The 20,853-nt window shown below is 42.0% G+C and overlaps 1 protein-coding gene across 1 annotated transcript in view; it reads right to left on the reverse strand.

Annotated features, from left to right (window-relative positions):
• Positions 1-20,853, reverse strand: part of piezo2b (piezo-type mechanosensitive ion channel component 2b) — an 82,281-nt gene that overhangs the window by 27,699 nt on the left and 33,729 nt on the right. Inside the window, exons 9-23 of the mRNA XM_084546621.1 lie at positions 17,427-17,546; positions 16,378-16,413; positions 15,414-15,531; positions 14,554-14,723; positions 13,247-13,477; positions 12,415-12,535; positions 11,968-12,161; positions 11,198-11,346; positions 10,537-10,710; positions 6,913-7,211; positions 2,759-2,919; positions 1,575-1,751; positions 1,344-1,463; positions 416-616; positions 127-331 (exon numbers count right to left, since the gene is read on the reverse strand). Coding sequence (XP_084402747.1) covers positions 127-331; positions 416-616; positions 1,344-1,463; positions 1,575-1,751; positions 2,759-2,919; positions 6,913-7,211; positions 10,537-10,710; positions 11,198-11,346; positions 11,968-12,161; positions 12,415-12,535; positions 13,247-13,477; positions 14,554-14,723; positions 15,414-15,531; positions 16,378-16,413; positions 17,427-17,546 — 2,476 coding nt within the window. The remainder of the gene's footprint in view (positions 1-126; positions 332-415; positions 617-1,343; positions 1,464-1,574; positions 1,752-2,758; positions 2,920-6,912; positions 7,212-10,536; positions 10,711-11,197; positions 11,347-11,967; positions 12,162-12,414; positions 12,536-13,246; positions 13,478-14,553; positions 14,724-15,413; positions 15,532-16,377; positions 16,414-17,426; positions 17,547-20,853) is intronic.

Consider the following 20,853-nt stretch of genomic DNA (forward strand, 5'->3'; position numbering starts at 1 on the left):
ATTGGATTCAGAACAGTATTTGCATGCACGTGTGAAGATTTTCATTGCATTCACTGGTGCATGTCAGGAGTTGTCTACAGCCTGGCTTTTCACCGTCTAATTGTTGACCCATTTGACCACACAAACCTTTACAAGCCGCAGGTGGGATCCCGATGCAGATGAAGTACTGGAAAGTGAGCATGCAGGCCAGGAAGCAGCAGTACTTGGGCCAGATCTCAGCGATGGCTTTCCTCCTCCGCCTAGACATGACCGCTATCAAGGCGAAGGCGTGGAGCATGGCGTAGAAGTCCATCCGCTGCCCGATGACGTTGACCACCAGCAGCAGGCACGTCTGAGCGGAAAAAACACAAGAGGAGATGGAGCGCATGCCCTACAGTTTCCAGACAAGAATACATTTTGAAATATTCATTCATACCTCGAGTCCAAACTTGTAGAAGAAGTAGTTGATGAAGTATTTGATGAAACAGACGATGCCGATGTCCAGGTGCTGCCGTGTGATGTTGTGGAAGATGATTCTGGCGGCGGGAGGAGACAGTTTGTTTCTCAGTCTGAAGTATGTCTGGTGGCGGTAGATGGTCACCTCAAATGCTAACAGAGCCAGCATCAGGAGGTTGTTCTGCACAGACGGAGAGAGACACGTTTAAGACTGAGGACCCCTTTAAATAAACAGAGGAGTCACTGTGAACTTTTCATGGGATTCGTTGGAAGAAAGAAAAATAGGGAATGCCAGCGTTCTGCTTGAAGATATCACAATTCTGGCAGCTTATGAGGGACATTTTTGGTTTGAATAAACACAGATCAGGCATAACATTATGACCTCCTTCTTAAGATTGTGCCTCAAAACAGTTGTGACTCATCAGAGAATGGGCATGGGCCTTCTGAGGGTGTTCTGTGGTGTTGTTAGTGGGGGGCCTTTGGGTCCTATGGAGGGGAGGGGCCTCTGTATTTGTATCCCACAGATACTTGATCAGTTTGGGATCACCTTGTGCTGTTTTTTATTTTGAGTTGTTCCCAAAGTGTTTTTGTGTGTGTGCCTGTGTCAGGCTGCATCCTGCTAGAGGAGTGTCATTGCTATGGGGTGGGGGTGTCTGGTCTGGTCTAGATGGGTGCAACATGTCTAAGTAACATCCACATAAATGTCAGGTCCAAAAGTTTCCCAGCAGAACATTGAGTTGTCACAACATGGTCGATGTTATTTACTTCTCCTGTCAGTGGTTTTAATGTAGTGGCTGATTGGTGTAATAATAATAAATAACTCACTAGGGTGCTTTCATGTTCAGAACTTGACTATTTGTTCTTCCCTGTGTGTAGAGAACTCTTTGAGGCTATGAACATTTCCTCACCCTGAGGTAGCCCAGCAGGTCATCAGCCTTGTGCATCCCCACCCAGTTGGCTGGATCCACAGAACGGTTATACAGCAGAGACATCCCCATGTCAGCCGCCTTCTCATCTGTGTAGTTTGGCTGTGGACAGAAACAGTTAAGTGTTGTTTGACCTCTCTGATGCAAACAACGCCAAATAACAGCACGTAATGTACACATCTTGAGTGGACAAGCACTGGCTGATATATTTACCATGGTGCAGTTCGGAGAGTAGTTTATGGGTTTTATCGACTGCAGCTGGTACAACATTTTACATACGATGACGACACACGTCCAGACAGAGCAAACGCTAGAGGCGAGGGGCCTGTACTTGCTGTAGGGCAGCGCGAAGGCCCAGGACGCCAGGAACACGTAGTTGAACAAAGACACCTGCACAATACACAATACAGGCGGTGAGGACAAGAGAAGAATGTTCACGTAAAGCCTGTTTCCACTGACATTCGCATCTCTTTTGCTTTTGTTAAAAAATTGAATAAGTTTTGAACTGAGGAGCTTATTCAGATCCAAACACCAATCTTTTACTAATCTCAAAACTGTAAGAGTCATCAAATTCACTTTAGATGAGGCTTAAGCGAAGGTTTTAAAAGGAAACTCCATCCGCTTAACTGTTCCACGTCTCCATCCACTTGCTAACTTTCTCTACACCTCCATCACCACTATCGTCTAGACTCCCTTATCTCCCTTCCTTGTCGGGGATTCAGCTCCACGATAACGTCGCTCTTCAGAGTAGTACTTCCCACACTCCACTTGATCTCTTCTTGAAATACCCTCAAACTACTGTATTTTCTGGCTGGATTGTGGCGCAGTAGACAGTTCCAAGTTATTCAAGCTGTCTCGTAACTCATCGATCTGATAAAATATAATCACCACAGAGAATCAGTAGCACCAGGATGTGCTGCCATGCGCCAACAAAGGCAGGGGAGAGGGGGATAATTGGAAAGGAAACATGGATATGGAAAATGCTGGATTAAAAAAAAAAGTAGCTTTAGAAATGTTTCTCTTGGCTTTAGAAATGATCCGGGCTTAATTGAAAACACCACTTTTTGTTTTGTTTTCCTTTAAATTTCATGACAGCATTTCCAGACCTACTGGCATTCAATGGTACAATGTGCAGTGATGTATTTTATTTGTAGTTTCTGCACACAATGTTTAATATTTTGATTCTGATTTGCCCTCTCTTGCACTGTTGATGTCATGTGTGCAATCCGTGGTCCAGATTTCTTTCAGCAGGATTCTTGTGGGTACTGTAAATACTTCAAAATCCAAGCAATTTGCGGGACCATCTGGACATTACCACCTGTGACACCCAGCTACTGTAAAGCTGGCCCGTCAAATAAAATCAAACAGTGAACGTCAAGCGGACGCCGCTTTTGTACCTCCTTGAGAGAAACCAGAACAATGTAGCAGGACACGATCTTGATAATGTGGATCTCCAGCAACCACCAAATGAACAGCTGCAGCTTGTGGAAATACTCCAGAAACTTGAGGAAGAGCACTGTCAGACGGTCGACCACCAGGTGCCATTTACTCTTCAGATCTGAAGGAAAGGAGACAAAGACCAGACACGGTGAAACGGAAGAACAACAAGTCTGAAGAGGCGCGAGTGGAAAGTGTTTCCAGGTTTCATGTCTTAATCGCAGCGGTAATCAATCAAGTCAAGCTGCAAGAGGCTGATAATGTGGCTCTGTCTTCATAGTGTTGTTGTTAAATACAGACACTGTCATTTGCCTTCAAGCTGCTCTTAATCTGAATTAATCATTAGGTGAAAATATACTCTAAAAATGTGAATGTAAAGTTCTAAGTTTTGTCAGATTGTAGTTGCATAGCAAAAACAAAACAAACAGATATTATATATTAATTGAATATCTGAAAATCAGTATCTAGAAGAAACAAGAGACACACTTGGACATGGTAATTCTAAACATTTATTAAGAAAAATGACAGAAATTCATGCATTTATTTCTGATTCCTTTGTCTTATATGACAATAAACTTGATTCTGTTGAGTCACTTTGATCTATTAGTCCAACAAATCAACAGGAACGTCTTGGTTGTTGTTATTACTCAAATATAAGTATTTGCAGACATTTTATGGATAAAAGTTTCCCAAATTCAGACGCATGTGTGGATTTATCTGCTTGCTTCTGATTCTCTCTTTTTCTGCTTTCTTTCTCTTCTGATCCACCTCCTCCTTTTTTTCCGTCTCTCTACCCGGCCGACCTCAAACAGATGCTCTTGGTTTCTTCTGGTTAAAAGGGAGTTTTTACTTCCCACATACGACTTAATCCTTGGTCTGAGGGTTTCAGGCTCTGCAAAATGTCTTGAGAATATTTGAACTGCTACTGAGGCTGTACACCGATCAGGCGTAAGATCAAAACCACTGACAGGAGAAGTAAATAACATCGACCGTCTTGTGACAACTCAGTGTTCTGCTAGGAAATTTTTGGACCTGGCATTCATTGGTGTGGATGTTACTTAGACATGTAGCACCCACGTAGACCAGACCAGACACCCCCACCCCATAGCAATGACAATGTTGATGGCAGCAGCCATCCCCAGCAGGATGCAGCCTGACACAGACACACACACAAAAAAGAACATGAAGAACAGCACAAGGTGTTGACCTGGCCTCCAAATTCACTAGATCCCAAACTGTTTAAAGTATCTGTGGGATGATCTACAGAGGCTCCTCCCCTCAAAGGCCCCCCCACTAACAACATCCTGTTGCCAGACACCACAGGACACCCTCAGAAGACCCATGTCCATTCTCTGAAGAATCACAACTGTTTTGGAGGCACAAGGGAGACCTACACAATATTAGGGAGGTGGTCATAATGTTATGCCTGATCGGTGTATATTTAAAATAAAACTGAATTGACATTATTAGCCTGATAAATGAGAAAATAATTCCTAAACAGCATCAATTATCATTAATTATTCTGTAAGATTTAAAAGGTTTGTACAATCAAATTAAAATAAATATAAAAATGCCGCCAGAAAACACACTGGAAGAAGAAATTCGTCATTTTTGTGGTGGATTCAAACGTCATAAGAGTGATTTAATTTTAAAGGAGAATATTAAATATAAATTCCATTTTAACCTCAAGAAAGTAATCACGGCCGAAGCCAAACATGTGTTTCACGTGTATTCTGAAGCCGTTAAAGGTTCGTTTATGTATTTTTTTTTCGTGGCCTGATTGATCTAAACATGCCTAAAACATGAACAGGCAAGCAAATTCCACGCCGCCGCTTTAATTAGCCCAGAATGATGACCTAACATTTGGTTTTATATTCTCGACACGGATATTAAATCTGCAGCCTCGGTGTGGCAGTGGGCGTGGGCTTTTACAAAAACCATATTATCTCAGGTTTTAATAGAGGGCTCATTGTTTGGATAAGAAACTCTGAGAAAGCATATAGCTCATATAACCCGCAGCTCATTATAAACGCTGAGGTGCTGCAGGGTTGTGTTTTATCACCTATTTTATTTTCTGTGTGTATAAACTACATTTTAATTTAAGACCAGCTTGGCAATCTGCGTAAATATGCTAATGGTGCAGCTTTATTTGGCTTCAGCAGGAAGATGTAATGGGTGAAAGTGAGCACTTGAGATACGGGCTGTGTCAGAACAAAAAAACTGGACATAAATCTGCCGAACCCCGAAAAAAAAATCTGCAATAGAACCGATTTTTACAACTTTTCTTGCAGTGATTAATGGCTGGCGAGAGCGCAGACAGCAGATACTTGGGCAGCAGCACAAAGCTTTGGCCAGCGCACAAAGAGTGAAGAGCTGCAGGATGAGAGAGAGAGACCTTAAATAAAAAGTCTCCACACTACAAGTGCTGCTTGTACATGTGAGCCTCGGCTGCAAACACAGCGAGAGCAGTAAACATTGGCCAGCAGCGTGGGAAGCTATTATATAGTTTGGAGCGAAACAACAGACTCAGCGTCACGCACAAACTCTTACACAAAGATGCGGAAGCTTTTAAAGTCTGTGACCTTTCAACCTCCTTTTATACGATGCGCAGTGGCGCTTGAAAGTTTTTGCGAACGCAGAACTTCGTATATTCCTGCATAAAAAAGAGAATTTGACAAAGAGAACCCAATCCAACAAACGATACAGAGATACTATATGTTTGTGTTTGGTTATTCAGGAAAATGAGCCAATATTACACATCAGCAGTGTCGGGCACGTTACTTTTAAAAAGTAATTAGTTATAGTTATTAGTTACTTTTCCCCAAAACTGAGTTAGTAACTGAATTACTCCACTATAAATTAACTAGTTACCTGGGAAAGTAACTATTGCGTTCACTTGTGTGATACTGCTATGTGCGCGTTTGTGTGTAAACAACACCCGCCCGACTGAACACTGCCCTGCCGCTGATTGGCTTACCATGAAATCTTACCCTACCTTAGCCAATCATCATCACTTATGCGGCTACCCCTCCACCCAGAGGGAAAAAAAACACCTTCGCAGCTCTTGTGGCTGGCTGACGGCGCAACGTAACGCACCACATTTAACTGTCGGTAACGGTAACGGCATTTATTTTATCAGTGAGGTGCAAAAGTAAGTGCAGCTCTTGGATTGCAATTTTGGGGCCGAATTACAGTCCATCTGTTTAGAAGTGTTTCCTATCAATGTAATGAAACTAAGGTGTTGTACGGTGCCACGTTTAGTTAAACAACATCTCACAGTCTGAGCTTCACGATGCATGTTGTTGGAAGTGTATGATGGCACAGACAAAGGAGCTTTCCGAGGCGCTCATCAGGCTGGAAAAGGTTACAAAACTATCTCTTAAGTGTTTTAAATCAACAGTCAGACAGATTGTGCACAAATGGAGGAGAATTAAGACCAGGGTTACCCTCCACAGGAGTGGTCGACCAACAAATATCACTACAAAAGTAGTAGACATGAAACAGTCCGAGAGGTTACAAAGGTTGCAGGGTAACTTCATGAATCCACCATCAGGAGTCACTCGAGATATTTAAAACAAGGGTTCAGGTACGTTTTCAACTCATAGATAAGAATTTTCACATATCTGCAAATAAATGCACAAGTATAATACTTCTCTTTCATTTGTTTGATTGGGTTCTCTTTGTCTACTTTCAGGACTTCTGTGAAATTACGCTATGAGTCATTTTCATACAAAAAAACGCACTGTGCTTCATTGTTTGCTTTGTTCACCAGATTTCCCTGCTTTTATTTGTGCAAGAAAAAAAAATCATAAAGAAGAAACTCATCATACAAAACATTACAAACTGTTCTGTTGTTGCAGACTGGCTGCATTTACCATCTGCTTCATCATAAAGATGAGTGAATTGTTACGAGTGTTGGGCATGAATATGGAGAGGAGGCAAGCTGAGCCTCTAGATCTGTTGTGCAATTTAAATTTAAATCCTATTATTTGCTATAAACGAAAGTGTTGCATTTTGATCAGTCATTTCATCAAACTGCCTACCAGTTGTCTTCTTACGAGGAGAACGGTGATAGCTACTTGGGTGGGTTATACTCTCCTTGGCACATCTTTACCTGAGCTCTGCTCGGTGCTCGGCTCCGGCTCCGTCTTGGCGCTGCAGTGGTGGCTCTCGTCGGTGCTGGACTGCCGCGTGTCGGAGAAGATCCTGGGCTTCTCGCCAGCCGAGTCCGCGTCGTCCATCACCACCACCAGGGCCTGCTCCTTCTCCTTCTCGGACCCCCACTCCGCCTGCTCCGCCTGCTCCCCCTGCTCCCCCTGCCTCTGCTCCTCCACGTGTCTTAGCAGCACCGCGTCCACGGAGCTGGCGCTGAGCAGTGTGAGGTCTGCCAGGCTGCCTTCCTCGCTCACCAGTCTGCAGACATGCGAGAAGTTACTACACAAAGACGACGCACGTGTGCCCGCAGTCACTCACATATACCTGTATTTATATACTTATGAGGACCCTCAGTGACTCTGGGATTAAGAGATAAAGTTGCATTGCTGTGTGACTTTTTATGAGCTTTTGTTTAAAAAATAATTAACATATTTGCACTGATTATGGATTCATTCAACAATTAATTTATAGCCATTAAACCTGTTGCTACCTACTGACTTAATTAATAAAGGAAACATGTTGTTGGTTCAGGCAGATTCCTAAAGTCTTTTTCCTAAAATTTTTCCTGATCAGCTGGTTGTTTTGTGCCTCGGTGGCTCCTTTATCCATCACTGACTATTTCTGTTTGCGTCCGCCGATCTCTTCATTTGCCCGACCTCCTTATATGCACAGAGATCTAAATGCTTTGAAATGTATTTATTAAGGGCAAGATCATTTCTCCCAACAGAATCATTTAAAGAGCGAGAACTCTTCAAGGATAAATCGCTATAAACGATCCCTTACATTCATAATCTGGTTGCTCTGTGGTTTGCAGAGTGTTGTGTAATGGTCATGCTTTTCTCCTACTGGCTTCTAAATAATTAAAGCAGTTTTAAATGGGTTAACTCGCCTGTTTAAGGCCCAGTATTGCTTCAACAATAAATCTTTTTTGAAATCTTGTGGTGGACACAAGCAAGGACAACCAAGCTAAATTTGCTCCAGGGATGTTGCAGTTCACGGTCGCTAGAAATTAGTCAGAATCGTGTCTTAAAGCTTAACCTGAAAGCACCTATTTAAAGAAACATTTTCTTTTAGTCCTCATAAGTATATAAATACTACACATGTTCATTCACGTGGTCCAGGCTCCAATGCAAATGTTTCATCAGGCAATGTAATCATAAAGCAGTGCACATTCCTTCTGCATTCTTTACAACTACATCTACGTCGTACTCATGGCGTCGGAACAGTTTTCTTCTTGCGGCAGATAAACAGTAGCTGAAGTGGGAGGGGGGTGGGGGGTGGGCGGGGCATGTAACCCTTTCAGGTCGTCTCAGGCAAATGGAGCAAGATCAGAGTTTTGGGGTTTTTTTGGGGGGGGGGCTTGCATGAAACGGCTGCATTTCAAGGTAAGCATTTCGCTACCCAGTGGTCACACTTACTTGGTCTGTAGAGAGGACATTTTTTCTTTGATGCTGCTCAAGGACAATAAAGTTACACAGAAGTCAAGACGAACAGTGAGGAGAGAAATGGAGAAAAGCAAGCTGAAGAGTACAGTAAAATCACATCTACTGGGATTTATTTTAAAAGCACGATAACTGACCACAAGATTCTAGTGGTTGGCGGGTGGGGGTTGGGGGGGCTTCTTCGGGAAAGGGGCTAATTGTCTGGGTTTCAGTGCACAGTTGGGGTGAGGATCATTGGCAAGATACTTGAAGGGAATAAGAAGTTCTTGCATATTTAGACATGCTTGAGGAAGAAGTTGTCTGTCAGAGGTGGAGCGATTTTATTTTGAAAAGGTTCAGAGAAGGGGGTAAGAGCTAACAGGAGAAGGCTACAAGCAAAACTAAATACATTTAAAACCTGAAAAAAGAAAACTTAATTATGTAAAATATATAAACTCCAGGATATTTCAAAAGATTATCAGCGTACCGTACCGTCATTGTCAAACTCAAGGTAACAGGGACATGAAAGGTGGCATTACAACAGGAGGAAGACGCTTTTAATGGGGTGGAGATGGATGCCACAGAAAGCGAGCAGATACCCACCTATTCATGATCAAATAGACACGCCCATTGACTTTAGCGTGGCTGCGAGAAAAGGATGGCAGAGGAGAGATGGCAGCAGGTCACAGTGAGAAGGAGCAGAGGGGAGACGGGGCTGCCCTGAGCGGGCGGCGGCGGCGGCAAGACAACGGAAAATCCACGACAGCAGCTCCACAACAATAAAGTTACACGCCATGAAATGTGGACGCGGTGACACGGAGCCGCACGGCACGGCACGCAACGACAGACGAGAGCAGCGGTTATAATGGGCGCTTAACAGGGTGTGCGAGAGTGATTATCCAGAACGGCATGCGATGAAAAGGGATGAATGCTTTCATTTCACATCCAGTCTGCTGGGTTTAATGTGCACACATTATTATTCTTAATGGGAATTCTTAGGAACAATTCAGAATCATTTGTTAAAAGTTTCATCATATATTTTGAAAGCAGAAGTTAGGATTGGGCTTACACTACTCAGCGAGGGGACAAGCTTAAATGCAAACCAATGGCCTCTAAGGTACAAAAGTCCTGTTCAGACCTGGTATTAACACGCAACATGAGGGATCTGATCACAAGCCTTAAGAACCATTTGAGATCCGATCACTCAGACTACATCTGAAGGCCGTCTGAGCCACTTGTCACCACATTATTTTAAAAGTGTGAACACACATGTGTCCTGGCCACATTGAGGGACCACTTACTTGACTGATGCACTCTGTATAAGTGTGTGTTTTGCCTCATTCGTTCAGAATAAATATGATTTGAATGATTGCAAGAATAGGAAAAAGCACCGTCTATCTTAGTGTTGCCCTTTAATATCTTTGTCTTTGCAGTTGCTTAGGGACTTAATTAATAAATCTGTCTAGACAAGAATAAATTTGGAGAAGAAATGATTAAAAATGAGCAGGCTGTGTGTAATTCTGTCATTAAATAATGGTACATGCATGTGGTGTATTAGTTATGAGTTCCTGTTGATGTATGCAGAGTCGACATGTTATGGAGTTAAGTTTGGTGTTTCCTCAGTAATGGCCAACGTCTTTAATCACCTTCATCACAGCTGGCTTTTCTTTAACAGCTGCGAACAGCCCAGCAGTGACATTACTGTGCATTTGAGTTATATTCAGAGCATTGTGCCGGTCTCAACACTTTTAGTGACGTTTTAGTGACAGCTCATGACGTTGCACATTTTCTATCACGTTACCACGTGCACGAACAAGACACAACACACGTGATCACTCCAGGAGGATGTGAGGATGTGATTCAATGCCAGGTGAGGTGTGAAAACATGTACTCTCAACCGTCCACTTATGATATGGTCTCCAAGATCATATTCTAGTAGTAGGTCAGACAGGGACAGAGATGCTGTGACGACTTTACCGTAGAGAAAGTTCACCTTGTCAGAACCTCTCACAACCAAGGTATCTAATATTTTTCTATAAACAACTTCCTCGTGGGCTAATTTTGTTCATTTATTCTAATACTGTCAAGTCAACTTGGAACAGGAAGGACAAAGAAAGCGAGCTTTTCAATAACAAAAGAAAAACAAACAACCCGAGCCTCACCTGTAGATCGTGCTCTCCTCTTTAGCTACGACAGCCTGGAGGTCGGTGAGCTGGAGAAAGCGGTCGTGGAAGTAGTGCAGGTGGAGAATGCACACAAGCAGGAAGGAAGTGGGAATGCAAATCCTTGTGAATAGCATGCCCAGTTCGAACTTCTCTATGCCCAGGTCCTTCAAGCTGCATAAATACAAAAAAAAGGTCCAAAAAGGGAATCAAACGTCATCTGTGGATGGTATCCAATTATACACTGGCACAATTAACAGTTTTATAGTTTTAGTTTAACCCTGTAATGTTCTTATTTGGTAAAGCACAATAAACGACACTTGAGGATTTTATGAAAGCCTTGAATTATTATTCTAGTCTTTCGAGCTTTGTAACTTTCCATGAGAACACGTTCCTCCAATTTGGCATCACCTAACGTGCAGTGTGAGGATTTCCCATGAACTAAAGCAGTTAAAATGAAAAGGTGCAGGAAATTAGTTCTTGCTGCTCGGCCTGTGAATTGTGAATCGACACTTTCAACACCTGGAGTAGCGCAGAATGTGAATGAGCACATGCATAGAAATCCGGACTCAAATCAAATAATGTATGAGTTAAGTGGAGACAATTCAAATAGATGGTTCACAGGCTAAATGACCCGCTTCTTAGACCAGGATTTGCTCACCTTTCTTCGTGCATGTTCAGCATTCTGGACCAGTTTTGCACCGATCCATCAAACTGGGAGGTGTAGACCAGGGTGAGGACCAGCATGGTGTACATCACCACTGACATCCAGAAGTATCTCAGGATCCTTCGCCACCACTCGTAGTGCACCTAGACAGGAATAAATGCAATAACCGCGTTCTGGAGTTTATGCGCTCTCTGACATTTTAAATTAAAGACGACGACGAACGAACGACATCTGGACTCCGAGGCTGAGGTAATAAAACAGCTGAAAGTAAACTACGTGTTATGACCCTACAGTGCACAAACTTTATTGCCTTACTGAAACTGTAAGCATCCTCTGTCTTTGGGAAATTGAATTTGGAAGTTTTACAGCGTCCCTTGCTTGAGTTCTGCATAAACACCTTCAGTGACACCGGTTTTCATTTCTAAAACAAAGACAACTGGTCGTGTTTGAGCTTTTATGAAGACTTTTCCTTTCAGTTCAGTGGATTTAAAATGTCAGGAGTCGCTTAGATATGTGGTGAAACATCTTAAAAACAAACTGAAACACAACCAGCTGCTTTTGATTTAGCTTTGTTTTAGATTTTCATCATCTGGATTACTGGGAATCTTCATGGAGAGTCCTTTACAGTTATTAATTATGGAAATATGTAAAGATTTGTTACATCAATGCAATCCTTTATTATTTATCTGATAATATGGACACACTGCATGCAAATACAGGCGTTTATGCGTGCTTGGACAAATCTCGTAGTTTAGTTTTGGTACCTGGTAGAGCGCCACGCAGAAGAGGAGCATCATCATGTACATGATCTTGTACATGACAATCTTTCCCTCGAAGCTGACGAAGAAGAACATGCCGCCGCAGATGTAGATCCAGTATTTGACCAGCATGGCCATCAGCATATTACCGAGGACCTGCATGATGTCCTGCTCTCCTCCCTCCTCTGAGTCCTCCTCCTCTATAAAGTAAACATTTTCTTCGTATTATTCCTTTTCGGGGTTTCGATGTCAGTCCTGGAATTTTTGGCTTTTTCTTCATCTGACATATACAAAAGTCCACTCACAGAATTTGACTGACCCTTTCGTGCATTAACCCCACATACTTGCAAGTGGGTTAGTATCTTCCATTGTGATTAGTAGTATCATTGTAGTAACTAATATTACATATATGCAGGTTACTGTAAATGAAACAAACAGGAGCAAAGGGCTTACTCGACTTCTTCTCATCCTCCACGTGAACGTCTGAGAGACTAGCACCGTCTTCTTTTTGTTTTTCTTGTCTCTCTGTCAGCGTTTGTCTCAGCAGCAGCCAGAAGCTCAGCATGCACAGGACCTACAGACAGACGACAGGCAGGGAAAAGAGATGGAGAGCCGATAAATCTTTTTTTCGTTTACCTTACACGTGTGCACATATATTGTGTATGCGGTAAATCAGAAGCGAGTTTAAACTCTAAAGCATGTTTTACATTTATCACTTAAGTAAACATAAAAAAAATATATGTATATAGCTTGACCGAGGTGTGAGACGTAATTGCACCTACGCTCTCTGAAAAGATAAACACACTGGATATATACTTGATAAAACTCAAGCATGGTATGGAAGAAGAAGAAGAAGCAGAAGAAGAAGAAGAAGATGACGAAGATGAAGAAAAATATGAAAAAAAAAGGAAGAAGAATAAGAGGGAGACGAAGAAAAAGAAGAAGAAGAGGAAGAAGAAGATGATGATGAAGAAGAACACAAAGACGAAGAAAAAGAAGAAGAATTAGAAGACAAAGACGAAGAAGAAGACAAAGAAAAAGAAGAGGAAGAAGAAGAAGAAGTAGCAGATATATAAGAAGACGAAGAAGATGAAGAAGAAGAAAAAGAAAACAAAGAAGACGAAGAAGACAAAAAAGACAAAGAAGACAAAGACAATGTCAAATACAAAGAAGACAAGATGAAAAAGACGAAGAAGACGAAGAAAAAGGCGTAAAAGAAAAAGATGAAAAAAAAAAAGAAGTGTCAAAATCAATCCGATTCTTTGACTAATTTTAACTCCCAAACCTTTGACGAGAGCGAGTGGAACGGGTTTTCCTTCTTGACGGAGATCCCCGGGACTTGTGTCATGTTCTCAAACATGTAAATGTACTGCAGCACAATCAGCAGGTTGCCGTAAGCCACCATGAAGGGAGACGACAGCATGGCGTAACGCCTCCGGTCCCTCACCATCCACAGCGCACACGACCACATGAGGAAGACGAACGACAGCCAGCTGACGTATGTGATGCTCCACACCTGAGGAGAACAAATAGAAAGGTGGTGTTATATACAGTGGAGCCTCTGTCGACCGTCAGCTAAATACGTATGAAATTAAATTATGAATACTACATGACACATTAAAACTACAACTACATTAAAATGACAAAGAGCCACCCAAGAAACATGACTATGGAAAGTTTTATTTAAACCGAGTAGGTCTTTTAATTAATCCCTCAACCAAGGTGTCTCTAGTTGTCCTTTAATGAAAATAACATCAATTACAGTAGTTATTTTAAGGGCAATTCCAATGGAAATTACTGTTATCTGTTAAATAAAGTGTGATCAAGCGCGTTTAAATGTCTAAAACCTCCACAGTGCAGGGAACTACATTTAATTGACGAATCCTGGAATTGGAATCAGACATAAACGCCTTATTTTAAGAGATTATAAGAATTAAGATTTATACGGACATTTATGGCTGTAACCTTGATTAAAACACAGATATGTCTGATAGTCAGGGCTGCGTTTAAGGTGAAAGGCATCATCGGCTGGAAATAAAGAGTCTTTTGGTTTTTATGTACCTTTTGCAAAAAAACTGAAATTACAATTATATCTATTACAGCAAGAACAGACAAATCTATTGCCAAATATTTGAAAAATCTAAGGTGTACTCATGTTTGCTTAACTATGAGTCATCCAGGAATGATTAAACAGAGGACAGATGTTTATTTATAGTTGCAGAAGCTGCCCTGTACAAGCACAGTTTCCTCCTGTTGGCTAGCCAACAGCCAACAGGTGAGGTTCACTGCCTTGCTCAAGAGCATCTTAATCGTAGCTGATGAAGCAGACAGCAGTGTTTGGCATTTACAAAGCCCACAACTACTTTTCCAGAGCTTGTTACTTCCTGGTTACACTGCTGGAAGAGGCAATCAAATCTGAGAGAATAATATTCACAGCAGTTGAATATTATAATATATTATATATTAATATATATATATATATATAAAAAGAAAAGCGAATTTTGTACATTTTTCATTTCTAATACCGAAATAAACTGCAGCATATATCAACGTCTGTGACTCCCAGGTCCCACTGTGACTCCCATCACTCACCATCATGGCTATGAGAGCACAGATGTAGCTCTGCTTCATGACGAAGTGGAAGATTTTGACCATCGCACCGACTCCTCTTTTCTTTATCTCGTTCTCTTCGGTGTCAGACTCCTTCATCGCGGAGTCCTCCGGGGGTAAACACACTTCATACACACACTCGTCTTTCTTCTCTGCATGGACAAAAAAAATACAAAATAAATAACAAACGCAGCTCACTGTGACAATAGCTAAGTCTAGGAACTTTAATGCTGCACCTGCTACTACTCACACTTAAATAAAGCCAAATTAAAAGAATGATTCAAAGTATGAACATTACAAACAAAAGGACTCATTGTAAATGTTGTAACTGTAATCAACGATGTAATTCATTCATTTTATGTAGAGTATTAAAGGGTTTTAAAATCTTCAGCTGCACAGTGACTGAGGCTTTAAAATAAATGTAGTGGAGTAAAACGTGCAGTATTTCTCTCTGAAGTTTAGTGAATTAAAAATCTAAACACAGGATAAAACTGAAATACTGCATTAAAGATGTAGTAACTCAGACTGATGCTTCGTTAAATACTTTAATTTTCTTTAGTTTTTGTTCTATCTGAGAGGCTTTAAGAGGAGCTTCTAAACATGTGTCTCTAAATTTCTCTTGAACCTACAAATAAACCATGTAATGCTTTAAATGTCATTATAGACAAGGGCTGCTTTCAGACATATTAATACATGGCATAAATGTACCTTAAATTTGCTTCTAATATTCAGACGTTCATTAATTTTTCAGTAAATGATCCTTATTACATCAGTCCCACTCTACCTTCGCATTATTTAGTTTGAGCCTCTGGAGGAAATCTCTCTCTAGGAAAGCCGCTCACCTGTGCCGTCGCCGGCCTGGTCCATTTTATACTGGGGGGTGGAGTACACATCCAGGCAGACCGGTCCATTCTCGGTCGCGATGAAGTCAAAGGACGTCCAGTTTGAGGTGGGCACAGCCTGCAGATCAACGTTAGAAATTTCAAATTAACTTTTTTTGGAGCGGAGGAGCAGAGCTGTTACGGGACATCACACCGCTGGGCAGCATCACACCCCACAAAGGCAAACAGGAGTAACTAACGTTGTGCATTGATTGATCTGCAGGATATTATGTCTTTCCAAGCTTTTTTTTTTTTTTTTTTATTATTATTAGTTCAATTGATGTCTTAGTTACATACTTTGACTTTGTGGGGCGATGGGGATTTTCTACTTTTCACACTGCATATTATTTACTTTACTTTGGTTTTTCTGTGCTGAAATTATAGGAAAATTTCACATTTTTCAAGTCATTTTTTTTAAATAATGAGCCAAATAAATGCCAATGTGCATTTGCAAAGTTTACAAATTATTTCTCATGCTGAACTGACAAAATCCACAAACCTCTTTGTGTGCAGAAATGATTTATAAAGTTCAGAGTAAGATTTCCGTCCACTTTAGAGTGAATTTCCCTTTTATGCTCCTTGCTGAGATGCAAAGAGAGCACCTGATATTAAAGAGGGCACTCACATTGGCAAAATGTAGCCTAATATTAAACTGAACTTTAGCTGAAGTATTTTTTTTTACACCAAAGGATTGTGGATTTTGTAGCACATCATCTCTTACATTGTAAAGCAGAGGACAGGATTGATTAAACAGACTTTGTGAGGAAACTTGAAAAATGTGAACTAGTCTTTTTTAGCTTCATTGCGTTTCTAAAAGTGCACACGACTCGATGGGGATGCAGTGTGAAAGGCACTTTGCAAAAATCCCAGCAAGACTGAGGCTTGAAGATGCACAGATTTAAGACACACGCAGAGCAGCCCGCACCTCGGTTGTACTGATGCCATCCTGGGTGGAGAGCAGCTAGGAGGAGAAAGAAAGAAAAAAAAAAAGAGCATACAAGGCGAGGTTTGTTATCGATGAGCTGCTGAAGTCAAAGGCCTCCTTGTTCTTTATGGCCCCCGATAAGCAGGAACAAAGCCGAGCGGCACTACTCTGTAAATCGAGCCCATCACTCATCAGCGTCTGCACGCCCTAAAAGCTTTCAAACCTCAGGAGGTGGCCGGAGGAGACAGACTGCGGACCTTGATATAGGAACAAGGTCAGAATGCGCATCTCTAGCTGAACTCTTTCCAAGGATAGGTCTATTATGAAGGCGAAAGCTGCGGCAAGACCAGACGTAAGCTCGTGAAAGCAGTCAGCACCTGCAGGTTGAGTTTAACAAAAGAGTTGGTTTCCTGTTTATTAGACGCTATGAGCTTTAAAGGCCGTGACACACTGAGCCGACGTTCGGCTTTTTGCCAGTGTCGGGCCGTCAGGGAACATCTGCGTGGCGTCTCCCGCGCCACTGCCACAAGTTAGACCCGTGTCTGCGGCACGGACACGCCATTTACTTCAAGTAAACTGAAATTCAGATACACAATTATTTTCACAACGACATCTAGAAGGGATAAACTGTATCCCAACTGATCAGCAAGATGCACGAGAAGCAAGCTCTGCATGATGGTTTGTAGCACTTAATAGCTTCCTAGCCTACCAGCTAATAGTAGCTCTTCGGGTTTCGCCTTTGAAATGACGAATACAGACTACTGCCACCTGTTAGTATGAAAAGTTATTTCCTTTAATGCATGTGTAGAACGTATGTACAGCTGACTGTTGGCTGAGGTCTTTGTAGTGTGTTCAAGTGCAACCTATTGGTGCAGACAGATTCAACGTCACAGTAGTACTTTAAAGTCAGTTTGGTGTCAATACTTTTAAAATAACGGATTTTCTTAAATTTTTCTTAAGTATTTATGTTTTTCACAGCGGGAGTTACTTCACGACGTGTCCAATGATCAATACTTCCTCATTCACGTGTGCTTCCAACCCCGACATACGTTTTTCTCATCTGTGCCCTGACGTGATTCCCACCACATCTGCCGCTTCCTGTTGGCCGAGTTGTTTGTTCTGTTTCCGCCCTGCTCCTCCGCCTCACACATATCTTCGTCCTTGTCGTCCTGGAAAAACAAAGATAGGTCAGTTTGGCGTTTCGCCGTATCTCTTCCACGGTAAATACTCCACGGCCCGGTCCGCTATTGTGAAACAAGAGACGATTGTCAAGAGTCACAGGTTTAATCAGCTTCTGAAGAACACGGCGTTACAGTGTGGGAGTGCAGACTCCAAGGAGGAGTTGTGTGACCTTTGAAAACAGAAAATGATTACAGAGTATCATCTTGGCAACGTCTCGATGGCTCATATGATAGAAAATAAAATAAAATGCAGGCTCTACAGTCATTTTCTCAGTGTAGCTTCTCTGCAGTATTTCAGTAATTCTTAGAAACTGTGCCAGAACAGAATACTGATTTGATCCAAAATGGTTGAACACTTGGGCTCCTTAAAGACAAACACTCTTGTTCTTGTTCTTATTGACTGTATATGAAGATGGGCAAACCCATCATGATCCATTTGTTTTTATGTGGATGCCACCGGATCTCGCCATCTTGGCAGCGTCCGACTCTGCCTAATAACTCCTGGCTAATTCAATAATGTGCAAAGAGGTGAAGCGTAAGCTTGAAGTGGAAAGGGTGAGCAGCTTTAAGTACCAAGGGGTCCACATTACCAAAGACCTCACCCAGACACCAAACACCACACAGCTGGACAAGAAGGCTCAACAGCTGCTGTACTTCCTGAGGAAGATGAGGAAGTTCGACATGTCGCCTAAGATCCTCTGCAACTTCTACAGCTGCTTCGTTCAGAGCATCTTGACCAGCTGCTTCACTGTGTGGTATGGCAGCACCACGACTATGGACCGAAAACGCCTGCAGAGAGGATCACCAGGACTCTACTGCCCTCTCTGCAGAGCATCTACCAGCATAGCGCCCACAGGAGAGCTGTCTCCATCACTAAGGACCCCACCCAACTCTAACACTTGACTGTTCACACTCCTACCCTCAGGCTGGAGGAACAGGAGTGTGAAATGTAGGACCTCAAGACTGAAGAAGTGCTTCTTCCCCACTGCCATTAGACTCCTTAACAGCTGACAGGAGTCTATAATAATGGACTACTCATCTCATACGATGCACTGTTCACTTTTTCAGTTTCTATTTACATTTCACTTCATTCCCATTTGCACACTGATATTTGCACTAGTTATTTTATATTTTGTATTATATGTATCTTTATTGTTAGGCATTCAGGTGGATGGCAAAAGAAGAATTTCATTGTACAGGGAAACATGCTTTGTACACTATGCACATGACAATAAACAGTTTGAATCTTGAATTGAAGGTTGTGCAGGTTGTTTTTTCTGCATTAATCAGATTTGGTAAAATCCATGCACTAATTCATAGTTTATGGGACAGCAATGACCAGGCTGGTTAGGATCCTAAATATGTTTTTCTTAGATTAAATATATCAATTACACAGTTGTGGATTCAACACCAAGAATTCTTAACATGAAATCCTGCATTTCTAGGTCTTTGCCAGAATTAAACTCCTCATGTCTCATCATTCTGCTTTAATGGTTTTAACTGCCGGATAAACAACTATTTAATTAACCGTGAAATGTAAAAGAAATTAAACCGTAACGGTGCATCTAGTCGCCCACTCTGTCTGGCGCTTTTGGCAAAGACTGGGGTCCAAAATAATGCATCGCCACCTTCAGACAAACCCGTCAGCCGCAGATTTAAGACGCAATCATTTTTTTTTTATTATTAGCGTCATCTAAAGTGTAAGAGTAGGTGAAAGAGAGAGAGATCGATAATGTATACAGCCCCACAGGTTTACAGGCCGGGGGTGGGGGGGGTATTGACCCCTCTATAAAAACACTGATCTATAAGTCCATTACAGGACAGAGGAGCCGGGCCTCGAGCCGTGAGGGGGAGAAAGACCAGATGAATTCAGGAGCGCGGGGCTTCGAGGACAGCAGCAGTTTCACTTCAGTAGTGGGAGCTGGGTTTCTATCAAGACAAAATCTACAATAAACTCAAAATGCTTTTCCTCAGTTGTGGTATCAGTTCATGCCAATAATGCGAGTTTTAATTGTCACAGGGGCCCTAGGCTAGACTCAGTCACAGACAAAAGAGCTGGACATTGGACATCTTTGTCAAATTTAACCACTTTAAAGTGTTGTGCACACGGCATGCAACAGGATTAAATGTGCGGAGTTGGGAGTCCCTAAGGTCTGTGAGGTCTCTTACTGTCATTGAAAACTTAGCGCACTGCCACTGCTGTAGTTTAAAGTTTGTCAGAACTTGGCGCGGGGCCCCGAGCAGTTGGCTGCCTCGCCCGTTCACAAATTTAGTGATTAAACCCTTAAAAAGATCACATAACAGAGAATGTTTAATGCGCTGGAAATAAGAGCCACCTCCCATCTGCACGTCGTTCAAAGGACCATATTATTCCATCCTCGCTACACCACATTAGCTGCCTTAGCTGTTAGATATAGCGTTTTTTAAACTTTTTAAACTTGTTCTAATTGGTTTAAATCACACCCTATGACACTCTAGCTTCTGCATTCGGTCCTCAGTCGAATCCCACCTTACTGTTCTCTGGTCAAACGTCGTCAGAGCCCTTTAGTTTAACTTTTAATTTACACCCTAACATCTCCTGAAGTTCTGGCTCTTTGGCAGCCCCTCTTTCTTACCACATAGTTGCAGGGTAGTGGGCTTTTTATTTTTTTTTTCTGCTGAAAACAGCTGCCTGCTGTTGCCAGTGAGACGGAAGCAACAACAGTAAAGTGTATGCCGCAGAACCGAAACAATAAAAGAGATAAAAGATGGTGGAGAATGCGCTAAATTCTTCGCTATGAACTTTACCATTTGAGCGTACTGACCCTTTAAGTGCTACTGAAGCGCATACTTATTTGACTTTAACAACATTTAGCTCAGTTCAAGAGCTCAAAAGTGTGTAGGACGCTATTTATTTATTTTTTATAACCAAACTTTATGATCTGTACAATGAAGTCTTTCTAGATCGTAACTTTGCAGCTAACGTGCACAGTGCTAATTACAATATGTCCAGGAGAGTGTTTAATCTGCAAACATCTGTGCAGTTACTATCACGATGCTTTCATAATTCATCAACAACTGTTACGCAACAGCTGCATTTTTTTTCTCGCCTACAGAGAACCGTAAGACGGGACGCATAGTGCCAAGACGTGTCCTCCCTCCGTGCTTTGTCAGAATCGGATCAACAGTGTCTCAGATAACACCTGAGCCGCGGACAGATCCAGCCGGCGATCGATCGTCCTGGAACCTTCCATCAATACAGTTTCAGCGATCACGAGGCCACCTGGCTGCCCATTTAATCCAATCTGGATCTATT

The sequence above is a fragment of the Chelon labrosus genome (assembly GCF_963514085.1).
Source record: "Chelon labrosus genome assembly, chromosome: 6".
NCBI lineage: Eukaryota > Metazoa > Chordata > Actinopteri > Mugiliformes > Mugilidae > Chelon > Chelon labrosus.